The 20,351-nt window shown below is 39.6% G+C and overlaps 1 protein-coding gene across 3 annotated transcripts in view; it reads left to right on the forward strand.

Annotated features, from left to right (window-relative positions):
* Positions 1-20,351, forward strand: part of KLHL20 (kelch like family member 20) — a 79,597-nt gene that overhangs the window by 50,006 nt on the left and 9,240 nt on the right. For all 3 annotated transcript variants that reach the window (XM_068541264.1, XM_068541265.1, XM_068541266.1), the window contains 2 exons: positions 267-450; positions 9,179-9,322. In XM_068541264.1, coding sequence (XP_068397365.1) covers positions 267-450; positions 9,179-9,322 — 328 coding nt within the window. The remainder of the gene's footprint in view (positions 1-266; positions 451-9,178; positions 9,323-20,351) is intronic.

The raw sequence follows: 20,351 nt of genomic DNA on the forward strand, positions 1-20,351 counted from the left end.
TAGCCATTAAATGCCACATTACTTCCCAATATAATTTGAATTGGTGTCCTTGCCCTCCTCTGTAAAATGGACCTAATACTAACTTATTTAGAAAATTTTAAAGATTATAGAAATCCCAGTGGAATAAGTAAAAATCATAACTTATGTCTTAACCTGCTTCTAGAGGCGTTAAGCATTAGGACTTAACCAAATAAAAGTTAGCAGTGAGTGATACATTCTATGCTTTAGGACAGGTATTCTCCTGACCATTTCTGTTACTTCCCCAGTTGGTGGTTGGTGCAGTGGAGATGCCATTTCCAGTGTTGAACGATATGATCCACAGACCAATGAATGGCGAATGGTAGCTTCAATGAGCAAAAGGCGATGTGGAGTTGGGGTCAGTGTTCTTGATGACCTGTTATATGCAGTAGGAGGCCATGATGGGTCCTCTTATCTCAATAGTGTTGAAAGGTAAGTAGGGTCAATTTGAAATTTTTTTCTCTCCTATTCATATTGTTTTGTTTGAGATGTTAATTAGAAACAGATGTAACTTGTTGCTTTAGTTTTGTGTCTGTGGCACTAGCTGGCAGCCTAGACCACTTACTGTGACATACAAGTCCTTTATGATCTGACCTCCACCTGTTTTTCCAGTCTGTCTCCCCTGGCGCACCACTATTCCCTAAACACGCTAGTGCAGACCCACCAAGTTGTTTGCAGTTCCTTAGACATGCTGTCCTCTTTCGTGCCTCTTTGCCTACATATATGCATGCTGTTCATTCTTCCCTGGAATATCTTTTCAAGATTCAAATGTTACTTCTTATATAAAGCCTTCTCTGGCACCATACAGACAAGTTAGTTACTCAGTCCTCTGATCTTTCACAAGTGTTTTGAACATACTTGTACATATCACATTGGCTGTAATTGTTTATTTAAATGTCTTTTCCCACATCTGTGACAATGCCTGGCACATTGGAAACCTACAATAATTTATTTTTTAATAACTTCTAGCTTCTTGTTCTCATCCAACCCTTTTTCATTCAGCTGTGTTCTTGATACTTACCAAACATCTATGAAGCCCTGCAGCATATCAAGGTCTAGAGATACAGATTGTATAGTTGAAAAGAAAAAACAACAACAACAATAGAGGGATTAGCTCCATAGAAGTTTAAAAAAAAAAGCACACTTAAAAACAAATTGAGTTAACTAAATAAGGGTGGAAATGATTACATATTTACAACTTAATAACAGTGAAGCCCATAAATATCAAAATGTGTGGTCTGCAACTAAAGTAATGTTCAGAGGCAAATTTATATACATTATAACTTATGTGCATTCATTTGAAAATAAGAAAGACGGGAAAATAAATCATGCTTTTAAATCAAAAAGTTATAAAAAGAGCAACAAAACCCAAGAAAAAAGAAGAAATTAACTGGAAAGAAAAATTAATGAAATTAAAAACAAATATATAGCTACAAAAAGAGCAATTTGATAGTATTTTAATTAAAAATGAAGAGGGGGACCTTCAAGATGGCAGAGGAGTAAGACGTGGAGATCACCTCACTCCCCACAAATACATCAAAAATATATCTACAAGTGGAACAACTCCTACAGAACATCTACTGAATGCTGGCAGAAGCCCTCAGACTTACCAAAAGGGAAGAAAATCCCCACGTACCTGGGTAGGGCAAAAGAAAAAAGAAAAAAACAGAGACAAAAGAATAGGGACAGGACCTGCACCTCTGGGAGGGAGCTGTGAAGGAGGAAAAGTTTCCATACACTAGGAAGCCCCTTCACTGGCGGAGACGGGGGGCTGGGGGGGGAAGCTTCGGAGCCACGGAGGAGAGCACAGCAACAGGGGTGCAGACGGCAAAGCAGAGAGATTCCCGCACAGAGGATCGGTGCCGATCAGCACTCACCAGCCTGAGAGGCTTGTCTGCTCACCCGCTGGGGAGGGTGGGGGCTGGGAGCTGAGGCTCGGGCTTCGGAGGTCAGATCCCAGGGAGAGGACTGGGGTTGGCTGCATGAACACAGCCTGAAGGGGGCTAGTGCGCCACAGCTAGCTGGGAGGGAGTCCGGGAAAAAGTCTGGACCTGCCGAAGAGGCAAGAGACCATTGTTTTGGGTGCACAAAGAGAGGCGATTCCTTCCCTCTGTGCCCACAGAAGGCAGAGCACTGCCTAAGCGAGCTCCAGAGATGGGCGCAAGCTGCAGCTATCAGCTTGGACCCCAGAGATGGGCATGAAATGCTAAGGCTGCCGCCGCTGTCCACTAAGAATCCTGTGTGCAAGCACAGGACACTATCCACCACCCCCCATGGGAGCCTGTGCAGCCTGCCACTGCCAGGGTCCCGTGATCCAGGGACAACTTCCCCAGGAGAACACACAGCATGCCTCAGGCTGTTGCAACGTCACACTGGCCTCGGCTGCCACAGGCTCGCCCCACATTCCAATTATGACTACTGTACCCCTCCCTCCGCCCAGCCTGAGTGAGCCAGAGCCCCCTAATCAGGCACTGCTTTAACCCCCTCCTGTCTGGGTGGGGAAAAGGTGCCTGAGGTCTTGGCGGGGAACAGATGCCTGAGGGCGACCTACACACAGAGGTGGGACCAAAACCAAAGCTGAACCCCAGGAGCTGTGTGAACAAAGAAGAGAAAGGGAAATTTCTCCATGCAGCCTCAGGAGCAGTGGATTAAATCCCGACAATCAACTTGATGTACCCTGCATCTGTGGAATACCTGAATAGACAACAAATCGTCCCAAAATTGAGGTGGTGGACTTTAGGAGCAACTGTAGACTTAGGGTTTGCTGTCTGCAGCTGATTTGTTTTTGATATTTATGTTTATCTTAATTTAGTTTTTAACACTTGTTATCATCGGTGGATTTGTTTATTGGTTTGGTTGCTCTCATTTTTTTTTTAATTATTATTATTTTTTATGTTAATAATTTGTTTTAATGTACTTTATTTTATTTTCCTTTATTTTTTTCTTTCTTTTTTCCTCCCTTTTCTTCTGAGTTGTGTGGCTGACAGGGTCTTGGTGCTCCGGCCTGGTGTCAGGCCTGAGCCTCTGAGGTGGGAGAGCCAAGTTCGAGACACTGGACCACCAGAGACCTCCCGGCCCCACGTAATATCAATCAACGCTAAGACCCAGCTCCTCTAAAGTTAAACAAAATGAGAAGACAGAGAACTACGCAGCTGATGAAGCAGCAAGGTAAAAACCCACCAGACCAAACAAATGAAGAGGAAATAGGAAGTCTACCTGAAAAAGACTTCAGAGTAATGATAGTAAAGATGATCCAAAATCTTGGAAATGGAATGGAGAAAATTCAAGAAACGTTTAACAAGGACCTAGAAGAACTAAAGAGCAAACAAACAATGATGAACAACCCAATAAATGAAATTTAAAATTCTCTAGAAGGAATCAAGGGTAGAATAACTGAGGCAGAAGAACGGATAAGTGACCTGGAAGACAAAATAATGGAAATAACTACTGCAGAGCAGAATAAAGAAAAAAAAAATGAAAAGAATTGAGGACAGTCTCAGAGACCTCTGGGACAACATTAAACACACCAACATTCAAATTATAGGGGTCCCCGAAGAACACAAGAAAAAGAAAGGGTCTGAGAAAATATTTGAAGAGATTATAGTTGAAAACTTTCCTAACACGGGAAAGGAAAGTCAATCAAGTCCAGAAAGCACCACGAATCCCATACAGGATAAATTCAAGGAGAAACACGCCAAGACACATATTAATCAAACTATCGAAAATTAAATTCAAAGAAAAAATATTAAAAGCAGCAAGGGAAAAGCAACAAATAATATTCAAGGAAATCCCCATAAGTTTAACAACTGATCTTTCAGCAGAAATTCTGCAAGCCAGAAGGGAGTGGCAGGACATATTTAAAGTGATGAAAGGGAAAAACCTACAACCAAGATTACTCTACCCAGCAAGGATCTCTTTCAGATTCAAGAGAGAAATTAAAACCTTTACAGACAAGCAAAAACTGAGAATTCAGCACCACCAAACCAGCTTTACAACAAATGCTAAAGGAACTTCTCTAGGCAGGAAACACAAGAGAAGGAATAGACCTACAAAAACAAACCCAAAACAATTAAGAAAATGGTAAGAGGAACATACATATCGATAATTACCTTAAATGTAAATTGATTAAATGCTCCAAGCAAAAGATATAGACTGGCTGAATGGATACAAAAACAAGACCCGTATATATGCTGTCTACAAGAGACCCACTTCAGACCTAGGGACACATACAGACTGAAAGTGAGGGTATGGAAAAAGACATTCCATGCAAATGGAAATCAAAAGAAAGCTGGAGTAGCTATACTCATATCAGAAAAAATAGACTTTAAAATAAAGACTATTACAAGAGACAAAGAAGGACACTACCATAATGATCAAGGGATCAATCCAAGAAGAAGATATGAAAACTGTAAATATTTATGCACCCAACATAGGAGCATCTCAATACATAAGGCAAATGCTAACAGCAATAAAAGGGGAAATCAACAGTAACACAATAATAGTAGGGGACTTTAACATCCCACTTTCACCAATGGACAGATCATCCAAAATGAAAATAAATAATGAAACACAAGCTTTAAATGACACACTACACAAGATGGACATAATTTTTATTTATAGGACACTCCATCCAAAAACAGCAGAACTTTCTTCTCATGTGCTCATGGAACATTCTCTAGGATAGATCATATCTTGGGGCACAAATCAAGCCTTGGTAAATTTAAGAAAATTGAAATCATATCAACTGTCTTTTCTGACCACAATGCTATGAGACTAGATATAAATTACAGGGAAAAAACTGTAAAAAATCCAAACACATGGAGGCTAAACAGTATGCTACTAAATAACGAAGAGATCACTGAAGAAATCAAAGAGGAAATCAAAAAATACCTAGAAACAAATGACAGTGAAAACACGATGACCCACAACCTATGGGATGCAGCAAAAGCAGTTCTAAGAGGGAAGTCTATAGCAATACAATCCCACCTCAAGAAACAAGAAAAATCTCAAATAAACAACCTAACCTTATACCTAAAGCAATTAGAGAAAGAACAAAAAAACCCCAAAGTTAGCAGAAGGAAAGAAACCATAAAGATCAGATCAGAAATAAAACAAAATTGATAAACCATTAGCCAAACTCATCAAGAAAAAAAGGGAGAAGACTCAAATCAACAGAATTAGAAATGAAAAAGGAGAAGTAATAACTGACACTGCAGAAATACAAAGGATCATGAGAGATTACTACAAGCAACTATATGCCAATAAATTGGACAACCTGAAAGAAATAGAAAATTCTTAGAAAAGCACAACATTCTGAAACTGAAACAGGAAGAACTAGAAAATATAAACAGACCAGTCACAAGCACTGAAATTGAAACTGTGATTAAAAATCTTACAACAGGGCTTCCCTGGTGGCGCAGTGGTTGAGAATCTGCCTGCCAATGCAGGCGACACGTGTTCGAGCCCTGGTCGGGGAAGATCCCACATGCCACGGAGCAGCTAGGCCCATGAGCCACAACTACTGAGCCTGCGCGTCTGGAGCCTGTGCTCCGCAACAGGAGAAGCCGCGATAGTGAGAGGCCCGTGCACCGCGATGAAGAGTGGCCCCCGCTTGCCGCAACTAGAGAAAGCCCTCGCACAGAAACGAAGACCCAACACAGCCAAAAATTAATTAATTAATTAATTAAAAATTAAAATAAATATTTATTTTAAAAAAAAATCTTACAACAAACAAAAGCCCAGGACCAGATGGCTTCACAGGCAAATTCTGTCACACATTTAGAGAAGAGCTAACACCTATCCTTCTCAAACTCTTCCAAAATATAGCAGAGGGAGGAACACTCCCAAACTCATTCTACGAGGCCACCATCATCCTGATGCCAAAACCAGACAAAGATGTCACAAAAAAAGAAAACTACAGGCCAATATCACTGATAAACACAGATGCAAAAATCCTTAACAAAATACCAGCAAACAGAATCCAACAACACCTTAAAAAGATCATACACCATGATCAAGTGGGGTTTATCCCAGGAATGCAAGGATTCTTCAACATACACAAATCAATCAATGTGATACACCATATTAAATTGAAGAATAAAAACCATGGGATAATCTCAACAGATGCAGAAAAAGCTTTTTACAAAATTCAACACCCATTTATGATAAAAACTCTCCAGAAAGTAGGCATAGAGGGAACCTACCTCAACGTAATAAAGGCCATATATGACAAACCCACAGCTGACATCATTCTTAATGGTGAAAAACTGAAACCATTTCCTCTAAGATCAGGAACAAGACAAGGTTGCCCACTCTCACCACTGTTATTCAACATAGTTTTGGAAGTTTTAGCCACAGCAATCAGAGAAGAAAAAGAAATAAAAGGAATACAAATCAGAAAAGAAGAAGTAAAGCTGTCACTGTTTGCAGATGACATGATACCATACACAGAGAATCCTAAAGATGCTACTAGAAAACTACTAGAGCTAATCAATGAATTTGGTAAAGTAGCAGGATACAAAATTAATGCACAGAAATCTCTTGCATTCCTATACACTAATGATGAAAAATCTGAAAGAGAAATTACGGAAACACTTCCCATTTACCACTGCAACAAAAAGAATAAAATACCTAGGAATAAACCTATCTAAGACAAAAGACCTGTATGCAGAAAACTATAAGACACTGATGAAAGAAATGAAAGATGATACAAAGAGATGGAGAGATATACCATGTTCTTGGATTGGAAGAATCAACATTGTGAAAATGACTCTACTACCCAAAGCAATCTACAGATTCAGTGCAATTCCTATCATACTACCAATGGCATTTTTCACAGAACTAGAACTAAAAATTTCACAATTTCTATTGAAACACAAAAGACCCGAATAGCCAAAGCAATCTTGAGAAAGAAAAATGGAGCTGGAAGAATCAGACTCCCTGACTTCAGACTATACTACAAAGCTACAGTAATCAAGACAGTATGGTACTGGCACAAAAACAGAAATATTTATCCATGGAACTGGATAGAAAGCCCAGAGATAAACCCACACACATACAGTCACCTTATCTTTGATAAAGGAGGAAGGAATATACAATGGAGGAAAGATACCTCTTCAATAAGTGGTCCTGGGAAAACTGGACAGCTACATGTAAAAGAATGAAATTAGACCCCTCCCTTACACCATACACAAAAGTAAACTCAAAATGGATTAAAGACCTGAATGTAAGGCCAGACACTATAAAACTCTTAGAGGAAAACAGGCAGAACACTCTATGACATAAATCACAGCAAGATCCTTTTTGACCCACCTCCTAGAGAAATGGAAATAAAAACAAAAATAAACATATGGGACCTAAGGAAACCTAAAAGCTTTTGCACAGCAAAGGAAATCATAAGCAAGATGAAAAGACAACCCTCACAAAGGGAGAAAATATTTGCAAATGAAGCAACTGACAAAGGATTAATCTCCAAAATATACAAGCAACTCATGCAGCTCAATATCAAAAAAAAAACAACCCAACCCAAAAATGGGCAGAAGACCTAAATAGACATTTCTCCAAAGAAGATATACAGATTGCCAACAAACACATGAAAGGATGGTCAACATCGGTAATCATTAGAAAAATACAAGTCAAAACTACAATGAGGTATCACCTCACACTGGTCAGAATGGCCATCATCAAAATATCTACAAGTAATAAATGCTGGAGAAGGTGTGGAGAAAAGGGAACCTTCTTGCACTGTTGGTGGGAATGTAAATGGATACAGTCACTATGGAGAACAGTATGGAGGTTCCTTAAAAAACTAAAAATAGAACTACCATACGACCCAGTAATCCCACTACTGGGCATATACCCTGAGAAAACCATAATTCAAAAAGAGTCATGTACCACAATGTTCGTTGCAGCTCTATTCACAATAGCCAGGACATGGAACCAACCTAAGTGTCCATCGACAGATGATTGAATAAAGAAGATGTGGCACATATATACAATGGATTATTACTCAGCCATAAAAAGAAACAAAATTGAGTTATTTGTAGTGAGGTGGATGGACCTAGAGTCTGTCATACAGAGTGAAGTAAGTCAGAAAGAGAAAAACAAATACTGTACTGTATGCTAACACATATATATGGAATCTAAAAAAAAAAAAAATGGTTCTGATGAACCTAGGGGCAGGACAGGAATAAAGACGCAGACATAGAGAATGGACTTGAGGACACGGAGAGGGGGAAGGGTAAGCTGGGACAAAGTGAGAGAGCGGCATGGACATATATACACTACCAAATGTAAAATAGATAGCTAGTGGGAAGCAGCTACATCACACAAGTAGATCAGCTCAGTGCTTTGTGACCACTTAGAGGGGTGAGATAGGGAGGGTGGGAGTGAGACGCAAGAGGGAGGGGATATGGGGATATATGTGTACATATAGCTGATTCACTTTGTTATACAGCAGAAACTAACCCAACAGTGTAAAGCAACTATACTCCAATAAAGGTGTTAAAAAAAAAAAAATGAATATACTCTATGCTCCATGATTCTGCTTCTCATCATCCATTGCACAAGCAGAAATATACAAGGGTGATCACTGTTTTTAATAACAAAATGTCACAGACAATGTAAGGATACATCAATAGAAATATGATTTAAATAATATATGGCGCACACAATATAATGAAATAGTTCAAAAGAGAAATCTAGAGCTATATCTATTATGAATAGATCTCAGAAATATATTGAGTGAAAAAGCAATGAGTAATATGTGGCATTACTTATGGACAGAAAACATGCTTGCATATAAAGAAATATATATATGTGGATAGATATATACCTATTTAAAAGAATTTTACCAAAAAATCTCGAAGGATGTACACCAAATCAAAATGGGAAAAGAACAGAAATTGGGTGGAACTCAAAGAGAACTTTAGCTTTATCTATAACATTCTGAAAAAAATTTTTAAAGAAAATATATTTATATGTAACTTTTTAAGTAAAACTGAATTTCAAAAACTATATATAAATTAGACTATCACATATTTAGTTATTTATCAGCCCATATTTGGGGAAAGAATATATATATCATATTATATATCATTGCATATATAAACATAGCCCTCTTCGTGTAATACGAACTGTGTTCTTGACGTGTTCTCTGCAGGTATGACCCCAAAACAAACCAATGGAGCAGTGACGTTGCTCCTACAAGCACCTGCAGGACAAGTGTTGGTGTGGCTGTGCTTGGAGGCTTTCTCTATGCTGTGGGTGGCCAGGATGGAGTGTCTTGCCTCAACATCGTTGAGAGGTGATTTTTTTTTTAAGTCATTTTCAGTTTTTTAAAAGAAACAATTTAGGACACTAGGGATTCACTATTCAGTAGATTTCCCATGGGCCTTAAGGAAAAAGTTTTCAGTTAACTTTAAAGTCTAGGAAGATGAAAGATATAACCCAATTTTTTAAATTATGTGTTACACTGACTGAGCCTAACATTGAAGTGTTGGAATCATATTTTAAATTTCATTTTATATATGATATCAAGGATACCACTTCTGAGATCTGTTCTGATTTTTTTTCCCCAGTAATTGGAATGATTTTGCTCAGACTTCCTCCAGAAAAAATGATTAAAGCAATAATTCTTTGTGTAGCATACCTTATAAAGACTCCAAGGTATTTTGTATGTGGATTCTCATTAATTCTTTTTTTAAGTTTTTATTTATTTATTTGTTTGTTTGTTTATTTTGGCTGTGCTGGGTCTTTGTTGTGGCGCGCAGGGTCTTTGTAGCAGGGCTTCTCTAGTTGCGGCACGCAGGCTCAGTAGTTGAGGCATGCCGGCTCTCTAGTTGCGGTGTGTGGGATCTTAGTTCCCCAACCAGGGATCAAACCCAGGCCCCCTGCATTGGGAGCATGGAGTCTTATCCACTGGACCACCAGGGAAGTCCCTGGCCCCTCTCATTAATTCTTGTAGTATACTTGGGGAAATCTTGGTGGGTTGCCATGATTTACTCTATACTTTTTTTTTTTTTTTTTGTCTGCATTGGGTCTTCATTGCTACATATGGGCTTTTCTCTAGTTGCAGAGAGTGGGGGCTACTCTTCCTTGCCGTGTGCAGGCTTCTCATTGCAGTGGCTTCTCTTGTTGCAGAACACAGGCTCTAGGCACACGGGCTTTGGTAGTTGTGGCTCGCAGGCTCTAGAGCACAGGGTCAGTAGTGGTGCATGGGCTTAGCTGCTCCACGGCACGTAGGATCTTCCCAGACCAGGGCTCGAACCCGTGTCCCCTGCATTGGCAGGCGGATTCTTAACCACAGCGCCACCAGGGAAGCCCCTGTACTTTTACAAATCAGTTAATTTTGGTGAAATAGATTCTGTTTTTAATTTCTTGCCCTGTCATTTTTTTATCATTCTATCTTAGAGATTAGGTTTTGGAGTCTCATGTGCTATGATTACTGGCAACAACATACTATACTTCATTCTCACTTCTTAAAAAGAGATAAATTTTTGAAATAACATTTACTAGTTGGGTTACCATGTTTAAGTAGAAGAATTTAACTCTGTCTTAGAGATAAAGTTGCAGGTAACTCTTGAAAGCAATGCCAGTTCCTTTTTATCTGTCTGTCAAGAAACTTATTTCTTCACTTTCAAAATTCTATGCAAGAGGATTCTGGGAAAATAATAGCACCAACCGCATAATTTTTTAATCTCTCCAAATTCCCACATAAAAACAGAGCAATAAACAGAAAAGCTATAAACCTACAGGCAGGAACTTCCCTGGTGGCGCAGTGGTTAGGAATCCGCCTGCCAGTGCAGGGGACATGGGTTCAAGTCCTGGTCCGGGAAGATCCCACATGCTGCAGAGCAACTAAGCCTGTGTGCTACAACTACTGAGCCCGCAAGCCACAACTACTGAGCCCGCATGCCACGACAACTGAAGCCTACAGAAGCCACCGCAATGAGCAGCCCATGCACTGCAAGGAAGAGTAGCCCCCGCTCACCGCAACTAGAGAAAGCTCACGCACAGCAACGAAGACCCAACGCAGCCAAAAATAAATAATTAATTAATTAATTTTTAAAAAAAAACCCTACAGGCAAGTTATGGAGCTTGGTTGTATGACAATGTAAATGTACTTAACACTATTAAACCATATACTTAAAAGTGGTTATAATGGCAAATTTTATGTACATTTTACCACAATTTAATTAAAAAATCCTATGGACAACATTTTAAATAAACTAGGGTAAAGGGTGTCCTTGTAAACCCCAAAACACAAGTAGGCAAAGACAAACTCCCAATAGCCAAAAGACCGGCATGATATCATTGTCTGTGTAGGAGAAAACAGCGAGAAGCAATCAGAAGTCTGACAGATGTAAGAACAGAAGAAACCCAAAATAGCCAATACATATTTACTAGAAAGTGTGAGGGGAAAATTTATGAAAAACAGCTAAAACTAAGACAGGTTTTGCTCACTCCCAATATAGAGTAAGTGCAGGAAGGGACCTGCAGTAAGACCTGAAGGATTTACTGGGGTTTCTCAACCTCAGGACTACTGAAAGTTTGGATAATTTCAGAAGAAGTCTTTGTTGGGTGGGGGAGGGGCTGTCCTGTTCACGGTAGGGTGTTTAACAGCATCCTTGGCCTCTACAGACTAAGTGCCACTCGCACATGCCTGGTTGTAATAACCAAAAATGTCCCCAGACGTTGCCACATGTCCTGGGGGGTGGGGTTGGAGGCACAGTCACCCCAGTTGAGAGCCAGTTGGGCTAGAGCCATCTAGTCACTAGGAACCCTCAAAATTGACCAGCCAAGATGGCCTTCCAGGACAGGGCCCAGACTTCTGGGAGCAGAGTCAAAATTGAGCAGGACAAGGACAACAGATACAGTGAAAAGAGAAGGCCAGGTTAAAAGTAGGAGTATTGAATAAAGCCAATACATCTCAGGAGGCAAACCACTATATTTTTTAATGCTACATGAAAAAAAAAAAAAAGAGGGAACTCCATGAAACTGGAAGTATTAGCACAAACCACTCTTTCTTCTAAGAGTTCCGGAAAACTCATTTCATGTAAAAATGACCAACAGAAAGGTATTGAGGCTAGATCCCATTAAAGCTAATATATGAAGAGAGAATAAGCAGCAATTACGTCTCTATAGAGAATGAAAGCACACCAGAAAGATACAACTACAGAACAGATCAAAACTAATCAACTATTTCAGAAATATGCTAAAAGGCATTAGGAAAACAGTGCAAGATATGAAAACACACAAGTCAGAATCTGAAAAGCTCAGAAATGAGATGACAAAACGCAGAAAAATATTACAAATGTAAGAAAAAATCACTTTAGAATGAAGGGTTAAGTTAGAACAAATAAGCAAAACAGATAATGCCAAAAGACAAATAGAAGGTGAAAAAGAGGAAAGTTTTAAAGTCAAAAAGAAATAAAGAAGTAAAAAGGATTTGAGAGACAGCAACAAATATTGAAGACAGGTAAAAATCCACTATACAGATAATAGGAGTCCATGAAGAAGAAAATGAAAACAAGGGAACAGAGCAGATGCTAAAAACTGTGATTCAAAATTATTTTCCTGTTGTAATTTTTTAAACATTGAAATGGTTTATTGAAATAATACACTATATCCTCTGAATACTGACCCAGAACAATGAACACTAAGACATATTCTAATAAAATTACTGGACCTTGAAGAAAAAGGAAAAAAATCCTTTAGTTATCAACAAAAAAATACATGTTACTTATAAGGGAAAAAATTTAGATTATTATCACATTTTTTGAAGCAATACTTTATGCCAGAAGAAAATGGAGTAGCATATTTAAGATATCCAAAGAAAATGTAAGCCAATGATTTTTTACCTAGAGAAACTGACCTTGAAGTATAAAAGGCAGAGACAAACTGTTAACATGTAAGAAATCAGGAAACGTTCCCATGAGTTGTTTCTGAGGAATCTACTAGAGAACAAGCTTCAGAAAAATTACTAGAGAGAGATTGACAGAGGACTAATAGTGAACATGAAACATACAGTAAATCTGAGAACTATGACTAAATAAGGGATATAAGAGAGTGTAGCATGCCCTGGCTGTATCGTCACTCAATGTAAATTAGTTCAACTAATTTTTAAAGTGGGGGAAGAATGGAAGAGAGATGCAGAAAGAAATTTTAATTCTCAGGAATAGTGAAATGATAATATTGCTGTTTTAAGACTGCTATGTGTATAATGTGGAATAAAGGAAATGAGTATGGGTTATTCTGATTCTGTCCTCTTCTGTGTCCTTGAAAACCGGGAAGATATGGAAGAATATGGATGTAAAATAGAAGAGTTTAAGTAAAACACCTTGTTGTCCTGAATTTGAGTTAAATTTTTCTTAAAAAAAAATTATATTCTAGCTGTGTCAACTGAAGAGGCCTAGAAATAATGACCAGCCAAGTCAGTGAACATCTCCACTCCCTGACTGTCTTGAAATTCCGTTTCCCACTAAAAGAAACCAGGGGTTCTTGGAGAAATGTCTGATTCCAGATTTAGGACAGGGAATGTATAGATGAGCCTGGACCATCTTGTCATACCAGATAGCAAGCAAGCTATCAAAGACTACTAGATATCAAAAAGATTCAAGAGTCAATTTGAAGATGTTCCACTGACCAAAGATGACACAATTTTAACCTTAAAAGAGATAATAATTGTAACTGATTAAAATCCAATAAATATATTTAAATCTATGGGTTCCTGTTGATATTTTTTTTTAAAAACCCTAATTAGTTACCTTTGGAAGATTTTATTTATTATCTTGAAAACTAGTAAGCATATATACAGGCTTTCTTTTACCAACCGTATCACATATGAATTGGGTAATAAAATAGTAGGAAACAGAGGCAGAGAGAGAGAGAGAGAGAAAGAAACAGAAGCAGAGAGAGAGTGAGAGAGGAGAGAGAAGGAGAGGCAAGGAGGGGGGGAGAGAGAGAGAGGATCCGTAGATAAGAGGATTGTTTCTTTTTAAAAAGTATTCCAGCAAAAGAAAATAAAGGATAGAATATCACCATATTGCAACACTCAGTAAATTAATGCACCTAGGAATTAATAACAGCTCCTAACACACCACCTTCTATAGTCTTGCCAAAGGGACCAAACGTGGTCTGGTCTAACCTCTGAATCCAGCTGCCAGTTTGCAGAACATACAGAGGAAAGGCCAGTGTGTAGAGCTGCACTATAAGTGTACAGTCAATCAAATCCATATTGTGGGAGAAGTTGCAGGTCAAATGCCCCAGGTTCTAAAACATGAATTCTGGGAATGGGGGAGGGAGAAGGAGAATAGAGGAAAAACCTGTAGAAAAAAGGAGACTTTTTAAAAATATGAAAAAGTGGTCCAGTTGTTAAGACCCTGTGCTTCCATGGCAGGGGGCACGGGTTAGATTCCTGGTCGGGGAACTGAGATCCTGTGTGCTGCGTGGCACGACCAAAAAATAAAAAAGTACAAAATAAGTAAATAAAAATACAAAAAAAATTTAATAAGTAAGAGTAAGTGTCTAGGGATGCACACGCGGGTGATAAAACTATAAAGGAACGCAAGGAAGTGATTACTGTAAAAGTCAGGATAATGGTTACCCTGCCTGGGGGAAGGTTTTGAATTGGAAAGGGATACGTGGAAGGGCTTCCAGTGTGGCAGGCAAAGTTATTTTTCTTGGCCTGGATGGTGGTTATAAGTAGACTTTCCTTATAATAACTTATTAAACTATACATTTGTTCTTGTGTGGCTTTCTGTATCAATATTTTATTTTACAATAAAAGGGTTTAAAAAGTTATGCAAAGGCTTTTGCTTCTAAGTAGAATGCAATAAGTAGTGACAGCCATCATTCCCACTGCAACAACTAGGAAAAAATGACAAAGTACAAATATCATATTTTTTAAATCATCAGAGACATGTAGAAGTAACAAGGACTAAATGAGCTAAGAGTCCACTGAAGAAAGAGCCCATCTTATGTGAGCTGAGATCATCAGCTATTTTCTTCCCAAAAACATTTGCCGAGTTTTAACATGGGTTGAATACTGGACTTGGTCTAGGCAGAGGGGTTCTCCTGGAGGAGGATAAATCAGTGGAACTTTTGACAATCATGTAGGCTGGCATGACAGATTGGGTTCTGGAACGTACTTTTGTTTTTCCCAGTGGGATGTTTGCTGAGTGCTGGGGTAGCACAGGAGAGTAGTAGACCAGGGTAAGTGAAATCTCATGCAATCTTACAGTGCTTAGAAGATAAAGTCCTACTATAGGGAGGGGCCTGCAATAAATACAAGACATCTCATCCTTGAGACATTTGAAAACAAAGGTGGACTGAGTCTAACTAAAGCTCAATTCCTTTTTTTTTTTAAATATTTTTATTGGAGTATAGTTGATTTACAATGTTGTGTTACTTTCAGATGTACAGCAAAGTGAATCTTTATACATATACATCTATCCACTCTTTTAGATTCTTTTCCCATATAGGCCATTACAGAGTATTGAATAGAGTTCCCTGTGCTATACAGTAGGTCCTTATTAGTTATCTGTTTTATGTGTAGTAGTGTATTTATGTCAATCCCAATCTCCCAATTTATCCCTCCCTCCAACTTCCCCCTGGTAACCATAGGTTTATTTTTTTTTTTCTTATTGGAGTAAAATTGCTTTACAATGTTGTGTTAGTTTCTGCTGTTCAATGAAGTGAATCAGCTATATGTATACCTATATCCCCTCCCTCTTGGATCTCCCTCCCACCCCCACCCCCCATCCCACCCATCTAGGTCGTCACAGAGCACCGAGCTGAGCTCCCTGTGCTATACAGCAGGTTCCCACTAGCTATCTATTTTACACATGGTAATGTATTTATATGAAACCTTATCTCCCAATTCATCCCACCCTCCCCTTCCCCTGCTGTGTCCACATATCCGTTCTCTATGTCTACATCTCTATTCCTGCCCTACAAATAGGTTCATCTGTACCATTTTTCTAGATTCCACATATATGCATTTATATACGATACTTGTTTTTCTCTTTCTGACTTACTTCACTCTGTATGACAGAATCTAGGTCCATCCACATCTCTACAAATGACCCAATTTCATTCCTTTTTGTGGCTGAGTAATATTCCATTGTATATATGTACCACATCTTCTTTATCCATTCATCTATCGTTGGACATTTAGGTTGTTTCCGTGTCCTGGCTGTTGTAAATAGTGCTGCAGTGAACACTGGGGGTACATGTGTCCTTTTGAATTATGGTTTTCTCAGGGTATATGCCCAGTAGCAGGATTGCTGGGTCATATGGTAGTTCTATTTTTAGTTTTTTTAAGGAACCTCCATACTGTGTTCTCTATAGTGGCTGTATCAATTTACATTCCCACCAACAGTGCAAAAGAGTTTCCTTTTCTCTACATCCTCTCCACCATTTATTGTGTGTAGATTTTTTGATGATGGCCATTCTGATGGTGTGAGATGATACCTCATTGTAGTTTTGATTTGCATTTCTCTAATAATTAGTGATGTTGAGCATCTTTTCATGTGCCTCTTGGCCATCTGTATGTCTTCTTTGGAGAAATGTCTATTTAGGTCTTCTGCCAATTTTTTGATTGGGTTGTTTGTTTTTTTAATAGTGAGCTGCATGAGCTGTTTATATATTTTGGAGATTAATCCTTTGTCCATTGATTCGTTTGCAAGTATTTTCTCCCATTCAGAGGGTTGTCTTTTCGTCTTGTTTGTAGTTTCCTTTGCTTTGCAAAAGCTTTTAAGTTTCATTAGGTCCCATTTGTTTATTTTTGTTTTTATTTCCATTACTCTAGGAGGTGGATCAAAAAAGATCTTGCTGTGATTTATGTCAAAGAGTGTTCTTCCTATGTTTTCCTCTAAGAGTTTTATAGTGTCCGGTCTTACATTTAGATCTCTAATCCATTTTGAGTTTATTTTTGTGTATGGTGTTAGGGAGTGTTCTAATTTCATTCTTTTACATGTAGCTGTCCAGTTTTCCCAGCACCACTTATTGAAGAGGCTGTCTTTTCTCCATTGTACGTTCTTGCCTCCTTTGTTATAAATTACGTGACCATATGTGCATGGGTTTATCTCTGGGCTTTCTATCCTGGTCCATTGATCTATATTTCTGTTTTTGTGCCAGTACTATACTGTCTTGATTACTGTAGCTTTGTAGTATAGTTTGAAGTTGGGGAGCCTGATTCCTCCAGCTCCATTTTTCTTTATCAAGATTGCTTTGGCTATTCAGGATCTTTTGTGTTTCCGTACACATTATAAAATTTTTTGTTCTAGTTCTGTGAAGAATGCCATTTGTAGTTTGATAGGGATTGCACTGAATCTGGAGATTGCTTTGGGTAGTATAGTCGTTTTCACAATATTGGTTCTTCCATCCAAGAACATGGTATATTTCTCCATCTGTTTACGTCATCTTTGATTTCTTTCATCAGTGTTTTATAGTTTTCTGAGTACAAGTCTTTCGCTTCCTTAGGCAGGTTTATTCCTAGGTATTTTATTCTTTTTGTTGCAATGGTAAATGGGATTGTTTCCTTAATTTCTCTTTCTGATTTTTTATTGTTAGTGTATAGGAATGCCAGAGATTTCTGTGCATTAATTTTGTATCCTGCAACCTTACCAAATTCATTGAACTCCAGTAGTTTTCTGGTGGCATCTTTAGGATTTTCTATGTATACTACCATGTCATCTGCAAACAGTTGACAGTTTTACTTCTTCTTTTCCAATTTGTATTCCTTTTATTTCTTTTTCTTCTCTGATTGCCATGGCTAGGACTTCTAAAACTATGTTGAATAAGAGTGGCGAGAGTGGACATCCTTGTCTTGTTCCTGATCTTAGTGGAAACGCTTTCAGTTTTTCACCATTGAGTATGATGTTTGCTGTGGGTTTGTCATATATGGCCTTTATCATGTTGAGGTAGGTTCCCTCTATTCCCATTTTCTGGAGAGTTTTTATCATAAATGGGTGTTGAATTTTGTCAAAAGCTTTTTCTGCATCTACTGAGGTGATCATATGGTTTTTATTCCTTAATTTGTTAATATGGTGTATCACATTGATTGATTTGCATATATGGAAGAATCCTTGCATTCTTGGGATAAATCCCACTTGATCATGGTGTATGATCCTTTTAATGTGTTGTTGGATTCTGTTTGCTAGTATTTTGTTCAGCATTTTTGCATCTATGTTCATCAGTGATACTGGTCTGTTATTTTCTTTTTTTGTAGTGTCTTTATCTGGTTTTGGTATCAGGGTGATGGTGGTTTCGTAGAACGAATTTGGGAGTACTCCCCCCTCTGCAATTTTTCGGAAGAGTTTGAGAAGGATCGGTGTTATCTCTTCTCTAAATGTTGGATAGAATTCACCTGTGAAGCCATATGGTCCTGGACTTTTGTTTGTTGGAAACTTTTAAATTACAGTTTCAATTTCATTACTTGTGATAGGTCTGTTTATATTTTCTAGTTCTTCCTGGTTCAGTCTTAGAAAATTGTACTTTTCCAAGAATTTGTCCATTTCTTCATGGTTATCCATTTTATTGGCATATAGTCGTTTGTAGTAGTCTCTTATAATCCTTTGTATTTCTGTGGTGTCAGTTGTGATTTCTCCTTTTTCATTTCTAATGTTATTGATTTGACTCCTCTCCCTGTTTTTTTCTTGATGAGTCTGGCTAAAGGTTTATTGACTTTGTTTATCTTCTCAAAGAACCAACTTTTAGTTTTACTGATCTTTGCTATTTTATTTGTTTCTATTTCGTTTATTTCTGTTAGAAAGAATAAAAAAATAAAAATATAGATGAAACAACAACCAGAAGGTAAAACAGAACCACAGTAGTAAAAAAGAGGGGAAAAAAAGTGGAAAAGGCCTTGGCTTTGGGGGGTGGGGTTTAGGTGGTGGGTGGGGCCTATGCTTAGGACCCACAGGGCCGGATAAGGCCCTGGGGGGGGGGGTGGGGGCTTAGGCTCAGTGCAGCAGGAGGGGCCCAGGAGTGCCTCTGGCTTTGGAGGGCGGAGGACCAGGTCCAGGACCCCAGCAGGCTCCCTGGGCCCGAGAGGGCAGGGGAAATGCTAGGCAAGTTCCCCCCGATCCTCCAATCCCTGGAGGGCCCCTCCCTGTTGGCCTCTCTTCTTCTTCCCCCTCCTCCCTCCTATGCGCCTAGGACCCACAAATCCGGGGAGGGCCCCAGAAGGCAGGGGACGAGACCAGGAAGCCCAACAGGCTTTCCAGGGGCAAGTGGGCAGGGGAAACGCCCGCTGTGCCTCCCCAATTCTTCAATCAAAGAGGGCTTAGGGGCTTCCCTGGTGGCGCAGTGGTTAAGAATCCACCTGCCAATGCAGGGGACATGGGTTCAAGCCCTGGTCTGGGAAGATCCCACAAGCCACGGAGCAACTAAGCCCGTGCGCCACAACTACTGAGTCTGCGCTCTAGAGCCTGCGAGCCACAACTACTGAGCTCATGTGCCACAACTACTGAAGCCCGTGAGCCTAGAGCCCATGCTCCGCAACAAGAGAAGCCACTGCAATGAGAAGCCCACGCACTGCAATGAAGAGTAGCCCCCGCTCGCCGCAACTAGAGAAAGCCCGCATGCAGCAATGAAGACCCAACGCAGCCAATAATTAATTAATTAATTAATTAATTTAAAAAAAAAAAGAGGGCTCCTCCCCATCCTCCTCTCCTCTTCTCCCCCTGCCTCCCTCCTATGCCCCTAGGAGCAACATGGCCCGGAGGGGGCCTCAGAGGGCGGAGGACCCGGCCTGGGAGCCCTGCAGGCTTCCCAGGGCCCAACTGGGCAGGGGAAATGCTACACTTGCTCCCCCCATCTCCAAGCCCCCCAAGGGTTCCTCCAGGTATGGGGACCCCTTCCCCCTCCCAGCCACCCCTCAGGGGCGCCAGTCCTGTCTGGCCTCCACTTCTCATCCCCCCTTACTCCCCCCACGTCCTACCCGGTCTCTCAGGGGTTCCTCCCATCTCCTTGGGCATTGAGGTCCCCCACCAGCGTCCAGCCGGTGCCCTAGTTGTGGGGAGACGTGAACTCCACGTCCTCCCCTGCCGCCATCTTGACTCTACCCCATAAGTTTATTTTCTACATCTGTAACTCTATTTCTGTTTTGTAGATAAGTCCATATGTAGCCTTTTTTTAGATTCCACATATAGGCGATATCATGATATTTGTCTTTCTCTGTCTGACTTACTTCCATCAGTATGACAATCTCCAGGTCCATCCATGTTGCTACAAATGGCATTATTTTGTTCTTTTTTATGGCTGAGTAATATTCCATTGTATATATGTACCACATCTGCTTTATCCATTCATCTATCGTTGGACATTTA

Source organism: Eschrichtius robustus, chromosome 3 (genome assembly GCF_028021215.1).
Source record: "Eschrichtius robustus isolate mEscRob2 chromosome 3, mEscRob2.pri, whole genome shotgun sequence".
Lineage (NCBI taxonomy): Eukaryota > Metazoa > Chordata > Mammalia > Artiodactyla > Eschrichtiidae > Eschrichtius > Eschrichtius robustus.